Raw genomic sequence first — 19204 nt, forward strand, 5'->3', positions numbered from 1 at the left:
GAATTTATTTTAAATATTTGTGTAGTTATCTTGGGCTGGACCCTGAACCCAGAGGGTTACAAAAGGACAGAGTGAGCACTATGAAGAAAGAAGAAAGTGCTGCATGTAGCAGCTAAGACGAGGAGAACTGAGAGGCCTCTTGTTACCCGATGACCAGAAATACATAGTTCAAGGGAAAATGCGGATGCTGAGTTCCGTTCAAGCATTCCTGACTTCTGGCACGGTGTCCTTTCTTGTCCATCATCTCCCTGCTACTTATCCTTTCTATCATAGGCTGTTTTTACTTTCCATTATAGTATTGTCTTTAGATCTTTTTACGTATGAAAGCAGTCCCTTTACAAACCTACAAAAGGCTACTACTCTCTAGGAAAATCCATAGAAATAATTATAAGTAATTTCCTGTCCCTCGGGCCATAGATATCTCTAGTGCCCTGGCTGAAGCTCTTGTGCACACATGGTAAGATTCACTGTGCAGCAACCATTTTATGATTGCAATAAGTGCTTTAAATTTATTGAAAAATTTGTAATTTAACAAAAAAATATTAGTTCAGAATAACAACCTGCCATCCCTTGGAGTGGTAGGACCATAGCTCTAATGTGTGTGGAGACTGTATCTTACTCTTAGACAGAGACTATTCCAGTGACCCAGACGGAGATTATCTTCTACACTGTAGCACCAAACTGTCTTACTGGGCCAGGGAGAAACCTAGAAAGCTATTTTCATCCCCTTCTGCCCCATCACCCCCTTTCTTGTATCTGGCTACATACCAGCTCTTCCTGGCCAGTGGCAGCTTTATCCATTCTTGACACTGCTGGTTTTTCTGGCTTTGAACCGCTGCTTCTCAGAGAATGAAGCTTCTGAGGGGAACAGGCTGTTCTGCCCTACTGCTTCCCTTCTCCTGGCTCGTCTCAATCCCAGCCTTCCTTTGCAGGGCTATAGCTATTAAGCAGAGGCAGAGGAAGACATTGAGAAGTCAAGAGTTCCATCCATTGCCTAGTGAAAGGAGATTCAAGCTGTTCTTGTGGTCTGCAGGGCAAGGCCATGTGGGGTTGGTGTCATTGTGCTGTCACCCAGGTGTCTCTGGATGCACATATACCTCTTACTCACCTACCAGTATATAGTGCACAGTGTTCTTGGAGCTCTGCCCCAGAACGAGGGTTGTCTGAGATGACCAGGGAGAGCAACGCTGAGCAGTGACATCAGGGCAGTACACCTGGCTCTCAGCAGAGCCTGGCTCTTCTTGATCTCATATATACAGTGTTTATAGTTGTCCTGGGGTGTGTCCTTAAAGACTGAAATAAGGATATTTACTGCTTTGCAAAGAATGTAGATTTGGCCCTAACCCAGACCAGTTCCCCCAAATTCTTACTCTACCACATGTCCCTTCTGTAGCAGCAACCTTATGCTAGGCGAAGGGAATTGGCTAGAGGTGGCTCATGGGTCAGTTTTGCAGAAGTAAGTGAACAAGAACCAAAGTGACTCTGCTCAGCAAATGAAACTCACAGTGAGTTCATTCACTTCTTTCTTACAAATTTCTTTTTCTTTTCTTACAAATCTCTCTTGCTTTGTGGCTTGAGTCCCATGTGCCTTCTGGGTAGTAATACCTGAAGAGTTAATTAACCCCTGTGAATTATCAGTTTCCTTCTCGTTGTTAAGAACTAACACAAAGAGAAATGTCAGGGTTGTTGGAGGGTTTTAAGTGAGTGTGTGCTTGTTATGATTTGTATTTGTTTGTTTGTGAACGGAGTCTTGTCATGGTGGTCCAGTTAGTACCAACTTTATAGATTAAACAGATCTTACTTAGAATATGGTGTTCTATGTGGAAAAGTTCTTGCTTCTATTGATGCACACTATACCTCTATTATTGGTCTTTTTATGTAAGTACAAATAAATATCCATATGAATAATAATTTGAAGTTTTAGGAACTGGCTATGCTGTCAAGAATTCCAATTAATTGTGTTTAGCTGGCACCGAACAGAAATTGACAACCATGTTGGTCTGGGAACATTAAGCTTGAGTTTTTTCTGTTTGTGCAGAGATAATACAGTGTAGTAAGTGTGTATGGTCTTGTGTAGGCTTGATTACAAAAAGTAGTATTCTCTAAATAATGGAAAGCAGGCCTGATGTTATAGTTCACCTTCATTGTTACCTTTTGAACATGCCAGAAATTGATCTAATTTAACCATCATATCTTAAGCATAAAACAACTTATCTGAGGATTTTTCAAAATGAATGCCTGGATGCAAGGATCTGATACGCACCTTTTAAGAACAAAGCTGAACACATCTTGTTTGCTATATTTTTAAAGAAAAACAATATTAGGACTTAGCTTTAAAGAACTCTTGTTTTCAATGTTACTTCTACATTGTTGTCCACATTTTCTGTTTTCCCTTTGGTAGCTGCATGTTTCACCTTGGTTAAGTCTCAGGTCTGGGGCCACAGAAAGAAAGCACAATTGTAACTTACCATGCCTTGCTGCCCTTGCCTGGCTTTCTAATTTAGTCGGTGCATTTTTCTTCATGTATATGAGTTGTTTTCCAGTCCAGGAAACGCTACCAGTTCAGCAGCCTTTTGACATGAACTTACCTTTTCAGAGGCATATTTATTTATTTTGAAGGTTCTTCTTGGGAAAGAGACAAATTCAGGCCCCTGGTGCTCAGAGGCCTCATTGTCTTGCCTTGTAGGGGTGAGGTGTGTCCAGGTGGGAGTCAGTTTGCCAGGCCTTCTGAAGACTGATTCCCGAGGGGCCAAATCCGGAGAGTCTGTTGGTGACAGGAAAGGTAGTGGAAATGGGGATTTAGGGAGCAGAAGCACCTCATCTGTGGCTTCCAGCCACTGGTTTCTGTCTAAACTTGTTGTTCTGTTAGTTGCACATCCTAAGAACTGGGAGCACTCCATCCTTGACAGTCAGTCCTAGTCAGTGGCCGTCAACAGGATCCTGAAAAGTAGCAGGCCCGTCGTGATGGGAAGTACCCCTATCCATTTGCAATTGATTCCAACTCAAGAGTAACCTTGGCACACAAGGAACTTTGAAATGCCTTCTTTTGAGTAACACATCGGATGAGAGTATCTGTATGGTCTTTTTTACTGCTAATTATGTACTTATCCTTAGTGTAGAGTAGACATAGACTGGTTCATATGACTTCTGGGGGTGAGGGGCGTAAGGAAGCATGTAGAGTAGTGTGATGGCGGGTAAAGGTGCTTCACACCAAACCTGATTGATTCTCTCTAGGTCTGTAGCAGCAGGTTTGTTCTCTCCACTAATTAAAAGATTTAACCGAAGGAAAGAAATAGTAAGAGAAATCTTGGGGAGTTCCAGTTGACCCACCATATAATATGGAGGAAGTTGGATGTCTACTCTTGGGTTCTTGGTCTCTTTAATGAAAAAATTAAGAACAGACTCAAACAGAAGTACAAGAAGAATTTACTAGGGTTTAAAAGAAAATACACACTATAGGAAAACTGTAATTCTTCAGCTGCCCAGAGGAGACGAGTGGAAAAGATAAGCCCAAGAGGTCGGCCCAGTGGCAGGGATTTTAACTCTACAAAAAGAATAAAGAAACCCAAAGAATGAGGAGTTCCAAAACCTGTGTCGGCTCTGGCCAGCATCCAAAAGCAAAAGAAAGAAGAAATAGTTAATTCCTTCTGAGTCAGGACTCAGGAGGGCAAACAGACCCTGCTAAAGCCCTTGGCAGCTCCTAGGGACTGCACTAGGAGATGGGAATATCGGAAAGAAAAAGTACTGTATCTTAAGGTGAACCTGCCTCTCTAGGGGTGGTTCCCTTGCCAGGTCCTTGATCTGCCTGACTGAATTAAGTCTCTTGGGATGAGACAGGACATATCTCCTAGAAGTAGATCCCATTACTTGCTGTAACTTGATGACCTAGCTGGGTTCTGTCCCCTGGACCCACATGGTGGAAGGAACAAAACCTACTACCCAAGTAACCCTTTAACCTCTGAAGGTGTACATATACATTGCAAATACATGAGCTCATACAAATACATGAGCGTAATTTTTTTAAAAATAGGTATCTGTTCACTCCAGATATGGAGGATACCCACAAATCCCAGAAAGAATGTTGCATAAGTCCATCTTGGTGAACCCATGAACTTATTGAGGTTATTTACAGGAGCCATGCAAAAACAACTACACCACCATGAATTCCCCTATGGAAACTTCTAGGCACTGTACTCCTCCCTTATAGGAAGCTATACCACTCCCTTTCAGGAAGCTATACCATTCACAAGCACTGTACCACTCCCTTACAGGAAGCTATTCCACTCACAGGAAGCTATTCCACTCACAGGCACTGTACCACTCACTTACAGGAATCTATACCACTTAAGAGTCTCCCTCAGAAACTGTTCACTGGTGGAAACAGCACACACAAAAGGAAAGCTTGAGTGTGTTGTTTTTGAAAAGCCTTTCAAGCAGTTGAGTGAGTGACAGATTGCCTGGAATGGCAGAGAGGATTACTGAATTGTCAAAGCACCAGCTAGCTACAGGTGAGAAGCATGGCCATTCTAGGTGGTGCTGAGCAGGTCCTCCCTGATTTGGTTTGTTGAGGTTAGGTGACCCCAAGAATAACCTCTTTAGGGAGATATTGCCACCCCTTAAATGCAGACCGGAGGAGGAAGTGTAACCAAGTTTCCATGCACATCCCTGGTCCTGCTCTAGCAACTCTCTCCATGCTTTCTTTCGAACCCAGAAACCCTACAAAGGCTGGAGTAGGGAGCCCTGAACCTTTACTGTGCGGGAGGTCTGAAGCTATCAGTACTCACATGGGCCTTCTCTAGTAGTGGAAGAGCTTAATGACTTAACCAACCAGCTCTACACTGCGGCTTTTTCCTATTCCACCAGTAACCATGCCCAGCAGTGCTGGGTAGTTAAGAGATCGGAGATTGGTACCAACCAACCCATGGTAAGATATGTGAATTTCAGAGTTCCCTGCGAAATCCTGCTGTTTCCACCCCACAACTAATCAGAAGAAAGCTTAGTATCAGTTATATAGCACTCGCTAATTTTTCCCCAGTCTTAAATGGCTTTTCTGTACAATATTGCTTCATTCCAGGCAACTTATCTTTTTACCTGGGAGGAACTTATTTCCATTAGAATTGGAACACTAGCTACATATTTTGCATTTAAAATGTTTCGTGTGATTAAGCACTGAAACATTATTACTTGTGCTTCTTAGGAGTGTGCGCTTCCAACTGATTCTTCCTTTGTGCCCAGAACAATGCCTTTAATTTGGAAACAAGTGAGGGAGCTCTCTGATTACAGGCACAGCTAGTTGAAGCTGGCAGCAAGTGCTGGTAACTGGGCTGGGGAGAAGAGCACCTTCCACTGTCCCGTCAGCGCCTGCTCCTCACAGGCTGTCTGCTCAGCAGTGTCGACGGGGTTTGTGTCAACACATCCTATGTCAACAGCCCCTACTCCTCGTCCCCTCCCCTGCCCCCACTCTCTCCTGGTGTGGTTTTTATCTTAATGGGTTTTTCTCTTCTGCCCTTACAGAGCTATTAAGAATGGCAAAGGCCTGCACAGCAAGAAGGAAGTGCCCATCCACCGAGTTGCTGACATTTCTGGGGTGAGTTGTGCCCTTGAATCCAACTGGGAGCTCAGAGCCTCCAAGAGCCTGTGTGCTTAGTACTCACTAAAGGACTCCACTTACGTGTTTTCTGTAGCTCTGTGCTTTTCAGGCCCTAAATGTGACTTCTTCCAGGGTATTTTAAGGCATGTGTAGTGACTCTGGTTTACATTAAGGAAAAGGATGATTTAAAACCTCCATTCTATTTCTTCACCTGAGCTGTTGCTCCTGTTTTTAACTATCGTGAGTTTAGAAGATACTTTATACTTCCCTGTCGTACTGAAGTAAAATTAGCTCTTGGGTTTTTTAAACCTATTTTATTCTGTGAATGAGAAGTCTTCATGGTAAAAGGTCAAGTGTAGGTTATGAGAGAAAGTCTAGGAATTACTGGTGACTTTTAAATGAGTTCTTTCTTACAGCTTGCCTGTCAGCTGGACAGAATGGAGGTTTATGTGACTGTGCTAAGAGATAATAAATAAGGACAATATGTAGAAGAACCGGGGATGAATACTTCCGAACCCCCAAAAGGCTGTGTCCTAGCAATTTTTTGCAGTGAAGACTTACCCATGCCTGTTTAAGATCTCTTCTGATTGAGCAGTGCCCTGCGTGTTGAGAGGATTTCTCCCACAGATGCTTAGTGAGTGCCCAGTATGTGTGGGAACTGCTGTAGGCACTGTGACTATAACAATTATGAGGGCGCGGGGGTGGAGGGGTGGGAGGTGAGGGGGGACACGGACGACACATCCAAGTGGGGAAGAGAAATCTGTAGTGCCATCTTCTATGAAGAGAAGTGATAGCAGCTAAGGGGGGTGAATGATGCTGGTGTTGATCTCACTCTGGTGTTCTTTTCACCCTGCTCACTAATGGCTGAGCAGGGTTGGTGTGTGCCATAGGTGAGGAGGAGGACCATATTGCACCCTGAGCTAAAGGAGGAAGGACCAGTGAATCAGCATGGACATGCAAGGGCTGTGCCGTGGACCGCAAGATGGCAGTGCCAGTATAAACAAACTATTCTCGAGCTCAGCCTGGTCCCACAGGGAAGAGCTTGACTGTACTGTCTTCTCCTTACATGTTTACATGCTGACCACAGCCTTTCCTCTTGTTCAGTTTGGTAGCTTACTGTAAATGTGGCCAAATCTACCTTGTGTGGGTGTCCTCATACCTATTTGAAGCAGTGGGACTCCAGTGAGCTTGTCCTTTGACATAGGCAGTTAACTCAGGTGCAGATTCAACAGGGTTGTCTACTTTGTGAGCCAGGAGTAGTCTCTAAGTTATGATCTCTTGTAGGTGGGTGAGATACAGTGATAACACATTTTTATGTGTGTGGCTTAGAATCCTGAGAGGTCAAGAAACTTTGTGCTAATGGCCTTCCAGCCATTAGCTAGTGTCTGGGTACATCTGCTAAGGCTCATTGTTGCCAGGGGTGATGCGTCCAGTACACTATTCGGCCTGTTTTCTCTGGGGTCTAGCCTGTGAGTTATTCTTGTATATGTTATTAATTTCTATGGGTATGTGCTGTGGTATTCTCAACAATATTTTCCTTAATGTTGATCTTTAGCTGAAGCGGTTGGTATCATAAGGCAATTTGGGGACTGTTCAGCTGCAGAGAAAAACATGTTATAAATACTAGTTTTGTAAAACACAACAGAAGCTCCTCTACATGAGGACCATCTGCCTATGGAAATGTTTATGTAAAACTCACACTCTAGGACCTTTCCAGAGCTGACTTAAACCTTGGGAAACTATGTCATTAAAACTGAAAACATATTTTAGACAAATTAGTAAATCACACACTGGTATGAGCTGCACCTCCCCCCAAATAAATAAATGAACAGCTTGAGGATAGATGCTCTTAGTAGCCCAGACTTGCACTGTTGGTGAAGTCCTAAGGAAGTGAGTGGGGTGGAGGGATGCTGCCTTGGTTTTCCCCTAGGCCCTCAGAGGGCAGCATCAGAAAACCTTCGGTGCCCACTTTCCATCTCGCATGCTGCCTTGGACCCTGGTGCTTTCTGGTGTCTCCAGCTGTGGTTGTTTCTGCCAGCGGCACTTGTGCAAACTTGCCTCCATTTTGATCATCATTAACGTTATCATCCCTATCCCACCGACTCACCCTTAAACTCTGGCTCTTTTTTGGTACCAATTTTTATTCTCTTTTCTGTCTGTATATTGAAAAATTGGTTCGCTCTTAAGTTATTTAAAAATAAATGCCAGTTAAATGTCCCTCAGTGACCACATAAATAAAAGGGGAAAGCTTGAGCAGGTGGAAGACTGGAAGTGAAAAGCTATTCAATTTAAATAGATGTCAGATGTGACCTTGTCTGCCTGAATCACAGATTATTCAGCTAAGACTGCAGTTTTTTGTGCCCTGTGTAATAGAGGAGGTTTGTGTTTTCCCCTTTCTCACCTCTCTGTCCCTCCATCACAGTGTTAAGTATGCGGATGGGTTGGGCGCCCTTGTGTTATTTAAGTGAGATGTATGGGTTTTCTGCTCCCTAGAGCATGCTGGTAATTTTGCTTTCTGGGGGACAGGTAGGCATGTAGGGTCATGGGCAAGCAGTGTGCTGTGGTGGAAATACACCCCTGTAGTAATGACTGTGTAATGTACACTTACGCAATAGCTTCGTAAAAGTTTCTTAATCTCTTAAATTTTCAGCTGTGTCCTCCCACTTCCCCAGATTGACTCTCCCTTTTAGTTTTAGGTCATGATAAATGGAAGATTTTGTTGATCTGACAGTATATGCACTATGCTGCCAAAATAATTGACTGCGAACTGTTATTTATGCATAATGCTCCCCTCTATTCTCCTCCCACCACGATGCATATCCTTGGAGAAAAAAAGCTAGGAATGAGTATACACTTTGTTTCCTAAAGACACTCAAGAAATGTGCTCTGCAGAAGATGTCCTGTCATAATTATAAGGCAACTATTCTGTGGTTTTTGGCCCAGAGTTAACTGAATATCATTTTAGAAGTTAAGTTTGTGCCCATTCTTTGTATGTCTCCTGTTGGATTTTTAATTTCACAAGACCAGGAGTTAGGATGCATTAGAATATTTTGATATGGAGACTTAGCAAAAGCAATATCTCTTGGCTGACTGTGTGGTGGGAAGTAGGAACCTAGGCATGAGAATGAGATATTAATAGACTCTTAGGAAATGAGACACTGGCATGGGGTATTCTAAATTTATGAATGGTAGATGCTGTTTAGCATTAGGTCGAGTTTTTGTAAGATAAGCAGATCACCTGTGTAATACCAATCAGATGGTCCTCTGTCCACGCTTTGGTAAAAGTTGGCCCATCTTCATCTTTTGCACATATTTTCAGAGTGACCTCTAAGGAAGAGTACTCACTGCCAGGCCGGTAACTTAGGTCCTAAAAAAAAATGATTGATAAGCTGGCAGAGGCATGAGGATCACCCAGTGAGTTCAGCCAGCCTGGTGTACATAGTGAGGTCCAGGCCAACCAGGGCTGCATAATGAGATACTGTCTCATAAACAAGAAGTGATGAGCTTCTGTATTTTCTCATTTTTCCATGGAGAGTGGGCTATTATAAGTACCAGTTGTATATATTTCTATAGTCTGGTTTCCTTTCGGGGCACAATGCCCCTAATGTGAATCCAGGCACAAATTTGACTGGCCTGGTTCTGTATCTCTTTTGGTTTGAAAGGCAGTTCTATGGTGACTGTCCATCCACACGTCTGCACTTCCATTATCAGTAGGTATACTTGTTTCTTGATCCTGCCTCTCCTCCTTTCCTTGCTAGTGTAGAAAAGTTGGACTTTACACGTCAGTGGAATATAAGGCTGTTCGTTATCTTGGGTGTATTACTGGTTTTGCTACAGCCTGTTCTGCAATGAATACAGTCTCCTGTAGATACAGAGCGTAAAACAGGTAATAAAATGGGCCTGCTGCACGACTGTTGTTCTGGTAGATGAGACAAATCAATTATGATTCCAAAGTGAGGGAGCGCAAGTTTCCCACTCCTTGAGGGCAGCCAGCGCTGAGAGTACACATGGCTTCCTCTGCCTCCATCGCTTCCGCTCCCATCTGTGCATGAGGAGTTCTAATGAATCGGGGTGTGTATTTGTGAGTTCCTCCCTGTCATCTCTGGTCTCTTTGTTCTGATGCTTGAGGAATTTTAATGATCATGTGTTGTTGATTGGTGACACAAGCCTATGCCCATACCCTCTGCAGTCATGTTTCTTCTCCTGTCATTTCTGGACTTTCTGCTCTGGTGCAGGAGGAGTTTTAATGATTGTGTGTTTGATTATTGGTTGATCTGTTAATCAGTTGTTTGGTGATCACAAGAGGTTGGAGCCTATGCCTATCTGATCATGTTTCTATAAACTGCAAGGTGTGTTGTATTGCCAGAATGGGGATCTTCTGATGTTATGTGGCTGATAACACATCTGTTAATTTCACAATTATTCACTCACTGAACTGCCATGCACTCTTGGACATTTGTCAGCTTGTGACCGTTTCTTGCCCAGTTTTCATACTGTTTTTGAGCATCTCTCTCTGTGGCTGATTCTGTTGGAGAAACATAGTATTACTCATAGAATTGTGTGTGAGTTTAGTCTGGGGTGGTGCAAAGGCTAGCTTGGGGGGTGGGAGGCAGTGGGGGGGGCACAAGATTTGAGAAATCAGACCGTGGGCTTATTACTCCTGAAGTGAAGGGAACTATAGAAAGAAGGCTTCCAGAGTGAATCAGTAGGTCTTAACTTGGAAATATCAAAAACTATCTGTTGAAGTAGGTGGGTAGGTAGATGAAATGGGTTTTATTGGGAGGCTCTTCCTTCCTTTCCTGGTTTTCTTGAACAGCACTGCTTTTCTTTTCCTGAGATATCCCAAACTGTCTTCCTTTCTGTAATAGACTTGGGGCCCTTTGTGGGTGTTATCTTTCCCTGGCTCCATATGGAGCTGAGTCTTGATGGAAGAGTAGGAAGTAAATATGTATTCTTTTTGGCTGAAAAACATTAAAAAGAGGGCCAGCAAGATAGCTCAACAGGACACGTCCTGCCAAACCTGATGACCTGACCGTGATCCCTGGAACCCACATGGTAGAAGGAGAGAACTGACTCCTGTCAGGTGTTCTCCAACTGACACACTAACACAGTGGCATGCACAAGTAAATACATATAAAACAAAAACTGCTTTTGAATGTGGAAAGAGATGGAGGGAGAGAAGTTCCTTGGTAAGCCTAATCGGGGCTGTTAAGTCATGCTCACTCCGGTCCCCTTCTTCCTCTCCTAGGATTGTAGCATTCCATTCAGCTGCCTTTCTGTGCTTTATAAGCCCTGACAATGATACAAATGCTCATTCTTTGAACTTTATTCGTAAGATCTCTTCCCTCCCTTACTCTGGCTTAGTCCCACAGCATGACCTAATTGTCATGGCAGGACCAGCTATGGTCTAAGTTACTGTACAGATGGCCCAAGGTCAAGACCTGTGCCTCTTAGTGGGTTTCCCTGACCTGGAGGAGTTGCCTGGAGTGAGTGCTACATTTGCATGCTAGCCATACTACTAAGCGCTATATTTGCTGTCCTGGACAAACATAAGAAGAGCTAGCTCACTGTCTAGTTCATATTCTCTATGACAAGCATGTTGTGCTCCATAAACAAGGTTGGTACCCTGGTCAGAAGCTATGGCAGTAGCAGTGTTAGTCTCCTGTCTGTCTTGTACCTATGCTTCATTTGACAACTCCAGTTCTTACTAACCTAAGAGAAGATACTGCTCTCTCTATTCTCTTCTTTCTTGAAATGGTTCAACTGTGGTTGCATCTAATTGGCTTGGATTCTTTCCACACAAAAACATGCCCCACAGCTCTGCAGCACTTGACATCTCTAATGGCAGAGGGACTGCCAGATTAGCAGTCTCTCCCAGGCTGCAGAGAAGGTTTGAGGCATTTTGTTTTATTCTGTTTTTGAAACGGGAGCTCACTCTGTAGCCCAGACTGGCCTTGCCATCTTCCTACCTCAGGAAGACAGCTAGGATTTATATGTATGCACTGTCATGTATAGCTTTTCTGTATTTTCTGGTTTCCTTGATCATTTTTCTTTTCTTTTTGTCCCTTTTTCTTCCAGTTCCCTTTCCATTTCCCTTCTTTGAACCTGCCCCACCATCTCTGGAGAAAGGTTGGATGTCATCAGGAAGACCTTGATTGTGGCAGAAAGTTTGAATTGATCAGTTGCCCTCAGATTCATGGTGGAGAGCATTGTTCTATTGGTTTGTGGGAGGAGAGAGGGTTGGCCTATAGAGCCACATGAGTCCTGTATGTCTAATTCATTTTTTTTTAGCCCTTGTTAAGTTCCCTGGAACTGCAAAGATATCACTCTCTTCTAAGTAAATCAGAAAGCATTTATGGTTTCCATGAGAGCTTTCCCAGGATTATATTTCAGCATCGACTACAGTCAGTGGTGGTTGTGTTTAAGTACATCTTAGAGAGTTTTAATACATTTTTTGACTGAGTTGTATTTCTTTTGTGTTCTTTGTACAATGTAGGGCACCAAATTTAGGACATGGGCTCTGGCTTTTATTTAGTTTTGAGTATCAGGGAAATTTGTTCAAGACTTTGAAATGAGCAGGAAGATTACTGGGTGTACTTCCAATAGAATGCTGGATGCTGCCCTTACAAGCTCTTCTGGGATGATGTGATTCTGTGAGTTTTGCTTTGTTGGTCTTCCTGGTCTGTTTTGCGCCTTTGTAGGGGGAGAATATGGCATGTGAAGGGCTGATAGTGATACACATAATTCTTGAAGACATGTGGTTCTTTAGAGACATAGCTGAACTCTGCTCTGTGAGAGAAATAGTTTCCAATTCGATGTTTTTACTCTATATTTTCATAAAGTAAAAATTAACAAATTTTCTTCAGCATTCCTAGTGACCTATATATGTCTGCTCCTCACTCTCCTCTGAATCTATTTTCCCTCATTAATAAATGGATTAAAATGAAGCTCTAAAGTGAATATCTCGCTTTCATCTGCAAAGTGTCTGATCCCATATACCTTGCTTGGACTGCCATTTTGTTCACTTGGAGATTTGGCAGGGTCAGGGTCTGGAGATCAAAGGAAGGGCCAAGCATTCTACCCCTGTGCTAGGTCTCAGGCCTTTGGATATTTGAGACAAGGTCTCATTTGGTAGCCCAGGCTGGCTTGAATCATGGAATCCTCTTGCCTCTCTCCGTAGGGATGGAATATAAACAGGCCCCACTGTGCCTAACACTCGATGACAGGCTTTTGTTGGGAGAAAAATCCCTGTTACTGCAGCAGTTAGGACTGAGAGTAGGAAGTCCGGAAATTTAAGGCAGTTTGACCTCGGGTTGGGTGTGTCCCAGCTCTGCTGCTTACTACCTCTTCAGAACTGCTGGATCAGGTGACTTTCCTGAAGGTGGTCACTATTAGAGACAGGACTCTTGTTTGTTGCCGCTTACAAGGACAACATTTTGATCCCCATGTACTCAGTAACGTTAATGTGTTAGTGCCATAAATTGTGTTATAGAAAGATCTTCTATTACTACAAATAAATAAATAAATAAAATGATAATAAATTTTTCCATGTTCCTTGATTTCTTACCCAGGAGTACATATGGATGAGCTCCATAGTATCAGGGTCTGTCCAAGTTTGCTTCCTATTGCTGTGATAAATACCATGACCAAAAGCAGCTTAGGGAAGAAAGGCTTTAGTTTGTCTTATGGCTTACAGTCTGTAACGAAGGGATCTTAGGGTAGGAACTAGAGCCAGGAACTGAAGCAGAAGCCATGCTTCCTACCTTGCTTCTCATGGCTCAATCAACCGTGGTTTTTTTTGTTTGTGTTTTTGGTGTGTGTGTGTGTGTGTGTGTGTGTGTGTGTGTGTGTGTGTGTGTGTGTGTGTGTGTGTGTATATCCCAGGACAACCTGTCCAGGGGTGGGCACAATCCCCAGTGGGCTTATTCCCAACCCCAGCACCTAGTATCTCTCATTAATCAAGGAAAAGCTGCACAGACTTGCCTGTTGTCCCTAATAAAGGAATTTTCTTAATTCGAGTCCTTTCTTCCTAGATGGCTCTAGCTTCTGTCAAGTTGACAAGAAAATCACCAGCACAGGGTCCTAGATCCTATTTCAGTTAACTAAGCCATAACCTTTCTTTTGTTCAAAGAAAGTTGCAAGAAAATGGAGCAAGTCCAGGGGCATTTTCCCTGAACCAAGTGGTATTTCTTTCCAAAGAGAAGTGCTTCTAACACATGGATTCGGCTGTCACTGGTTCATTGCCTTCTGTTTCTTCCATTCTTTGAACACATGCATATTGCTCTGTGATTCTATTTCATGAGTCCAGATTGGTTAAATGAGCCCAATATGGCATAAGTAAATAAATGTAGGGGTATTCTGAAGGCGTTCACTAACACTCTTGGTTCCTGGGTTGAGGTATGTGACTGAATGGTCTGATGTATCCCATGTCCACGGTGATGTGATAAAACGTGAAGTGTTTCTGTGCCACCCTGGTGCCACTCGCTGCTTCATCATCGTAATGCTTAGCCCTAGATTGAACTCATTTTGTCCTGTGGCTATTGCTTATGTAAACATTTCAAAGTAAGTCATTTTACTAACATAGACATTCTGCTTGCTTGTATTTTAAGCCTTTATTTAGCATGTTTCCAACATATTCCCTACAGACTGTGTCACACAGAATTTTGGAAACTCTGCAATGTTGACATCCAGATTTTCTTGAATTAGAGATCAAGGTACCTTTGAAATGCCCAGTAGTTCTGTGGCTGTTCTTGAGGAAGTGATGTTCCCAGAAGGAAATTACAGAATTTCTAACACAGCGTTGGAAGGTCCTGAGAACATAAGCGGTTAGGGAGGTTTCTAATCTGGAGAAAGACCTGTGTTCTCTTGTGCGCTGCTGCAAGGTACTTGGATGCTGCACTTACAGTCAGGCCTATTTACTTCCCTTTGTGTAATATTTACCTAACCCACAGTTGAATGTTCTCAGATTAAGGACTTTGATTGCTGTGGTGGTTTGAAAGAAAATGCCCCCCAAAAGGAGTGGCACTTTTAGGAGGTGTGGCCTTGTTGGAGGAAGTGTTGGAGGAAGTATGTGACTGTGGAGGCAGACTTTGAGATCTTATATGCTCAAGCCACACCCAGTGAGAGAGACTACTTCCTGTTGCCTTTGAGTAAGATGTAGGATCCTCAGCTACTTCTCTAGCACCATGTCTGCCTGCACACCACCATGTCACACCATGATGATAATGGATTAAACCTCTAAAACTGTAAGCCACCCAATTAAATGTTTTCCTTTATGAGAGTTGCCATGGCTGTGGTGTCTTTTCATACCAATAGAAACCCTAACTAAGACAATTGCATTCACTCCTTACCACTTGTAGCGGGCCTTTCTTTTTTGAATGTTGTCTCTTCTCCCTTAGGATCGTGCTTTCTACTGCCTTTGTTTGTGTCCCTTTGCATCCATCCTGCCCTCTGATCATGCCCGTCTTTAGCATTTACAAAACCATATTACTGTCATCTTGTATATGTTGATAAATAGGTAACTTTTCAAGTTGGTATTCTCCTTATTAGCTTCTCAACCCCTAACAGGAATGAGTCACTTGTTTATTTACAGTGCCTTATTTACATTTGATTTGTCAAGTAATGCACTTCAAGGGGTGAAGTTCTATTTGGCAAAAACTGATGCTAGTTCTGTAAGTTCAGAATTAACTACTGGTTAGTAACTCTTAACAGGCAGGCTTGTAAAGGGATGCCAAAGGAGTGTGTGCTTCTAGAATAGAGTCAGTATTTGCATTATAGGCTCTAGTCTCACCAGATCATTGAGATTCAGGTCAGGACTCCATTACTTAGTACTTTGTCACCCTGAGGAAATTATTAATGTTTCTGTTAGCTTTCCTAGCTGTAAAATGGGTGTGATGATGGCACTTGCTTTCTTAGATTGTGGTGTAATTGAATGAATTAATACATACAAAGTATTCTGAACAGTTGACAGAACAAGAGCTCAGCAGAGATCAGTGGGTAATACTGTGTGTTGATTGTTACTAAATTGCTTAGCCTTCTACCTAGCACACAGAAAGTCTTCTGTGAGTGATAGCTGGCATCATCTATAGTATTTCTGTTTCAAACTCCTAATCCACTTCCAGTTCCGAATCATACTGCTTCCTCCTCCAGCTCTTTACCGTTGTTTTATATCACTCCTGACATGGGATATATGCCATCTTGGGCTTCTTGTTGTTGTTGTTTTTCATGCATTTCTCATGTAGAATCAATGAATGAATGATCAAACCATATGTGTTTAGTAAGAGCTTTTAAAATGCCGGACATAGTGCTGGATATTGAGGATTAAACCAGACAGATGTATTCTTTATGGACATACACAGTTGATTATATAATTATAGCGGGATTCGAGCAGAGTCCTGTGAGACTGTATACTAATGACCACAATTTATTCAGGATGGTCTGACAAGTGAGTAGTGGCTAGAACTAGAGTGGTGGCAGTGAACGTAGAAAGGCAAATGGGATCTATATTAGTGAAAGAAGTAGTAGAAATGGGTGATTGATCAGGGATTGGGGCAGGAGAATCAAATAAGGTGTCATGCAGGAACAGTGCAGATAACTGTCACAGTAACTCTTGGATGGGAGTATTATTTTTCCATATGGTAAATACAATGTTCAACTGAGGTTTACCTCAATACTTGGATTGTAAAGCCACAGAGTGAAGCTAGGAGTATGCACTGCATATTGCTTTAGGAAGGGTTTGGAACCTTCAGTACACCAAGATCGACAGTATAACTACCATAAAGATGTTTCGCTGTGGGCTTGTTTCCTTGCTTTGTAAGCTTCTTATCAACTGTTCCCACTTCTGCGTGGAATCCTGGGTACAATTTATTAATCTGTTGCTGAGCATGACTTTGAGGCATTTTACAACATGCTACTGCCTTGCTAGGAACACATTTTTTCAATTCCCACACCAGGCCTATGTGTGAGCTTTGTTTATTTTGTGCCTTCTGACTTAGTACCGTAATTATCTGTTAAACCTTCATTCCTTTGAAGAGGGGCTGCTTGGTTTGTCGTCTGTACTGGGAAGCACTCTGCTTCGAGCCCTTTGATGGAGTCATAGAACAAATTCCACCTCAGCTTCCGATGATGTTTTCCACATCCCTCTACAGACTGTTTATTTAACATCCAAAAATTTGTCTCAAAAGATAAAGAACAGATTTATTGCAGATGGCTCCAGAACTGGAGAGACATTATCTGACCTACCTAACTGATTAGTAAGTTTATCTGGGCAAAGCTGAATTAGTCTTGAATGTTAGTAGTAAATAAGAACACACCTTTTTTTTCCACTTACAGAGGAAAACTTTGTTTTTAATTAAATCTGCTACAAGTGGATGAAAAGAGGAAGATAACAATCATCTGTACCTCTATGCCAGGAAGATTTCTGTCAATACATCTGTTAACCAGACTATGCTTCCCTCTTCCATTTCTTTTACCTTTGTAAGTGTTGTAAGCTCTTTTCAAGAGTAGAGACTGAGCATTTTATCCTTTCTTAGGAGCTCCTATCAGTTGGCATATGTTGTACAAAGTGATAGGTTTAATGGACATTTGTCTTTCAGGTATATCATGTACTTTGGCCATATTCACTCCTCATCACTCCTCACTCACACTTCCCCTTTCTCTCTTTCCTCCAACCCAGTAGGCCCTTCTTCCTTGCTCCAGTCTTCTTTATGCCGTGCATGGGTGTGCACGCACACACCTAGCATTTTGTGTCTGTATAAAATCTAAGAGTCATTAGCAAAAGATTGTGATACCGGTTTTCTGAGTTTGTTTTAATTTGCTTAATATGATAATCATTTTCACTGCAAATGACATAATGGCACTCTTTATGGTTCAGTTCGTTCTTTTGTGGAGGCTGGAGAAATGGCTCAGTGGTTTGAACTCATACTGCTCTTGCAGAGAGAGGTTCAGTTTCTAGCACCCATGTGGGGTAGCTCACAACTTCCTGTAACTGCAGCTCCAGGGAGTCTAATGCCCTCTTCTGCCCTCCATCAGTATCTACACACACATGTGTATACACACAGACAGAGTGTGCACACAAACACAGAGATTAAAAAATAAATCATTTTCTATTTAAATGCACGCACACCACACACACACACACACACACACACACACACACACACACACACACACACATTTCACATTTTATCCTTTCTTCTAGGCACACGTTTTTAAATTTTACTTCTGACATCATGCTAATGTGTGAGCTTTGCTTGTTTGTTTATTTTACCTTTCTGGCTTTAAACCTTAACTGTCTGTTTTAAACCCTTGTTCCCTAGGAGAAGGGCAACTTAACTTGATGTAATCTGCACTAGGAAGCCCTCTACTTAGATGCCTTTGAATCACAAGCAGTCCCGACACTTGGCCGGATTCATAGCCAGGCTGTTGGGAATAGAGTGCTGCAGTAAACGTGGGTGTTAGAGTCAGGAGTGATGGAGCAGAGGCAGATGTTGCTTTTAGTGTTAGCTTTTCATTTTCTTTTTGTTTTTAAGGGAATTTCATAATTTCCATGATACTTGGAACAATTTACATTCCTACCAGCAATATATACGGGTTCCCCCACATCCTCGTCAGCTTTGGGGTTTTGTTAATTGCTTTGGGTTTTAGATATTGTGCATGCTTGCGTGCGTGCGTGCGTGCGTGCGTGCGTGCGACTCCTTGTGGAAATCGATTGTTTCCTTCCACCCTGTGGGTTCCAGGGATTGAAATGAGGTCACCGGGCCTAACAGCAAGGGCCTATACCCACTGAGTCACTTTACCAGCTTCTGTTTGTTTCTTAATGACAACTCTTCTGACTATGGTGAGGTGGAATCTCAAGATAGTTTTAATTTGCATTTACCTGATAGTTGAGAACTTTTATCATTTTTTTCATCTTTAATAGCCATTTGTTTTTCATAGTTTGACAATTGTTTGAAAAGAACTTCACTTGCTCAGAAAATAAAACCAACAATTAACAGATAGGATTGATTGAAATTAAAATTTTCTGCATACCAGTGGAAATAGCCAGTGGCAAGACTGATGTTAGAATGGGAGGAAATCTTGACTAAACGCCTGACAGGATTAATTGCTAAAATAGATTTTTTTTCTCAACTGTGCAGTCAGTTCCTAGAAGAGGACATAGATGGTATTTAGCACTGTTAGGTTAGTAGATGGCTTAAATTGCTGTGTACCTCTTGAAGTTGTATTTAAGGATAATTTGGGTTTTTATATGTACATAATTAACAACCTTTAAATCGTGGTTGGTAATTATTTTTTTAAACAATACCACAAAGTAAAAAGCTAGACCAAAAATAGCATATTTTACTATTCTGGAAAACTATTGAGTAAAATAAGTAGGTTTTTAATTTGATACATTTTGTGTCATTCAAAATACCACCTTCTGTTTTAGTTAATAAGTTTCTACCTAATGCCTTACATTTGTCTCCATGAGGAATCTAGAACTTTCTATTCCAAATTGTATAATTATCTAATTTTTTTTCTTTGTTTGTTTGTTTTGGTTTTGGTTTTTCGAGACAGGGTTTCTCTGTGTAGCTTTGCGCCTTTCCTGGAACTCACTTGGTAGACCAGGCTGGCCTC

General features: G+C 42.2%; 1 protein-coding gene across 1 annotated transcript in view; it reads left to right on the top strand.

Moving 5' to 3' along the window:
- The window catches only part of Snd1 (staphylococcal nuclease and tudor domain containing 1), a 421942-nt gene that overhangs the window by 241646 nt on the left and 161092 nt on the right, over window positions 1-19204 (top strand). Inside the window, exon 14 of the mRNA XM_052719698.1 lies at window positions 5515-5587. Coding sequence (XP_052575658.1) covers window positions 5515-5587 — 73 coding nt within the window. The remainder of the gene's footprint in view (window positions 1-5514; window positions 5588-19204) is intronic.

This window comes from Peromyscus californicus, unplaced genomic scaffold, assembly GCF_007827085.1.
Source record: "Peromyscus californicus insignis strain IS unplaced genomic scaffold, ASM782708v3 Scaffold_6__1_contigs__length_162567912, whole genome shotgun sequence".
Classification (NCBI taxonomy): domain Eukaryota; kingdom Metazoa; phylum Chordata; class Mammalia; order Rodentia; family Cricetidae; genus Peromyscus; species Peromyscus californicus.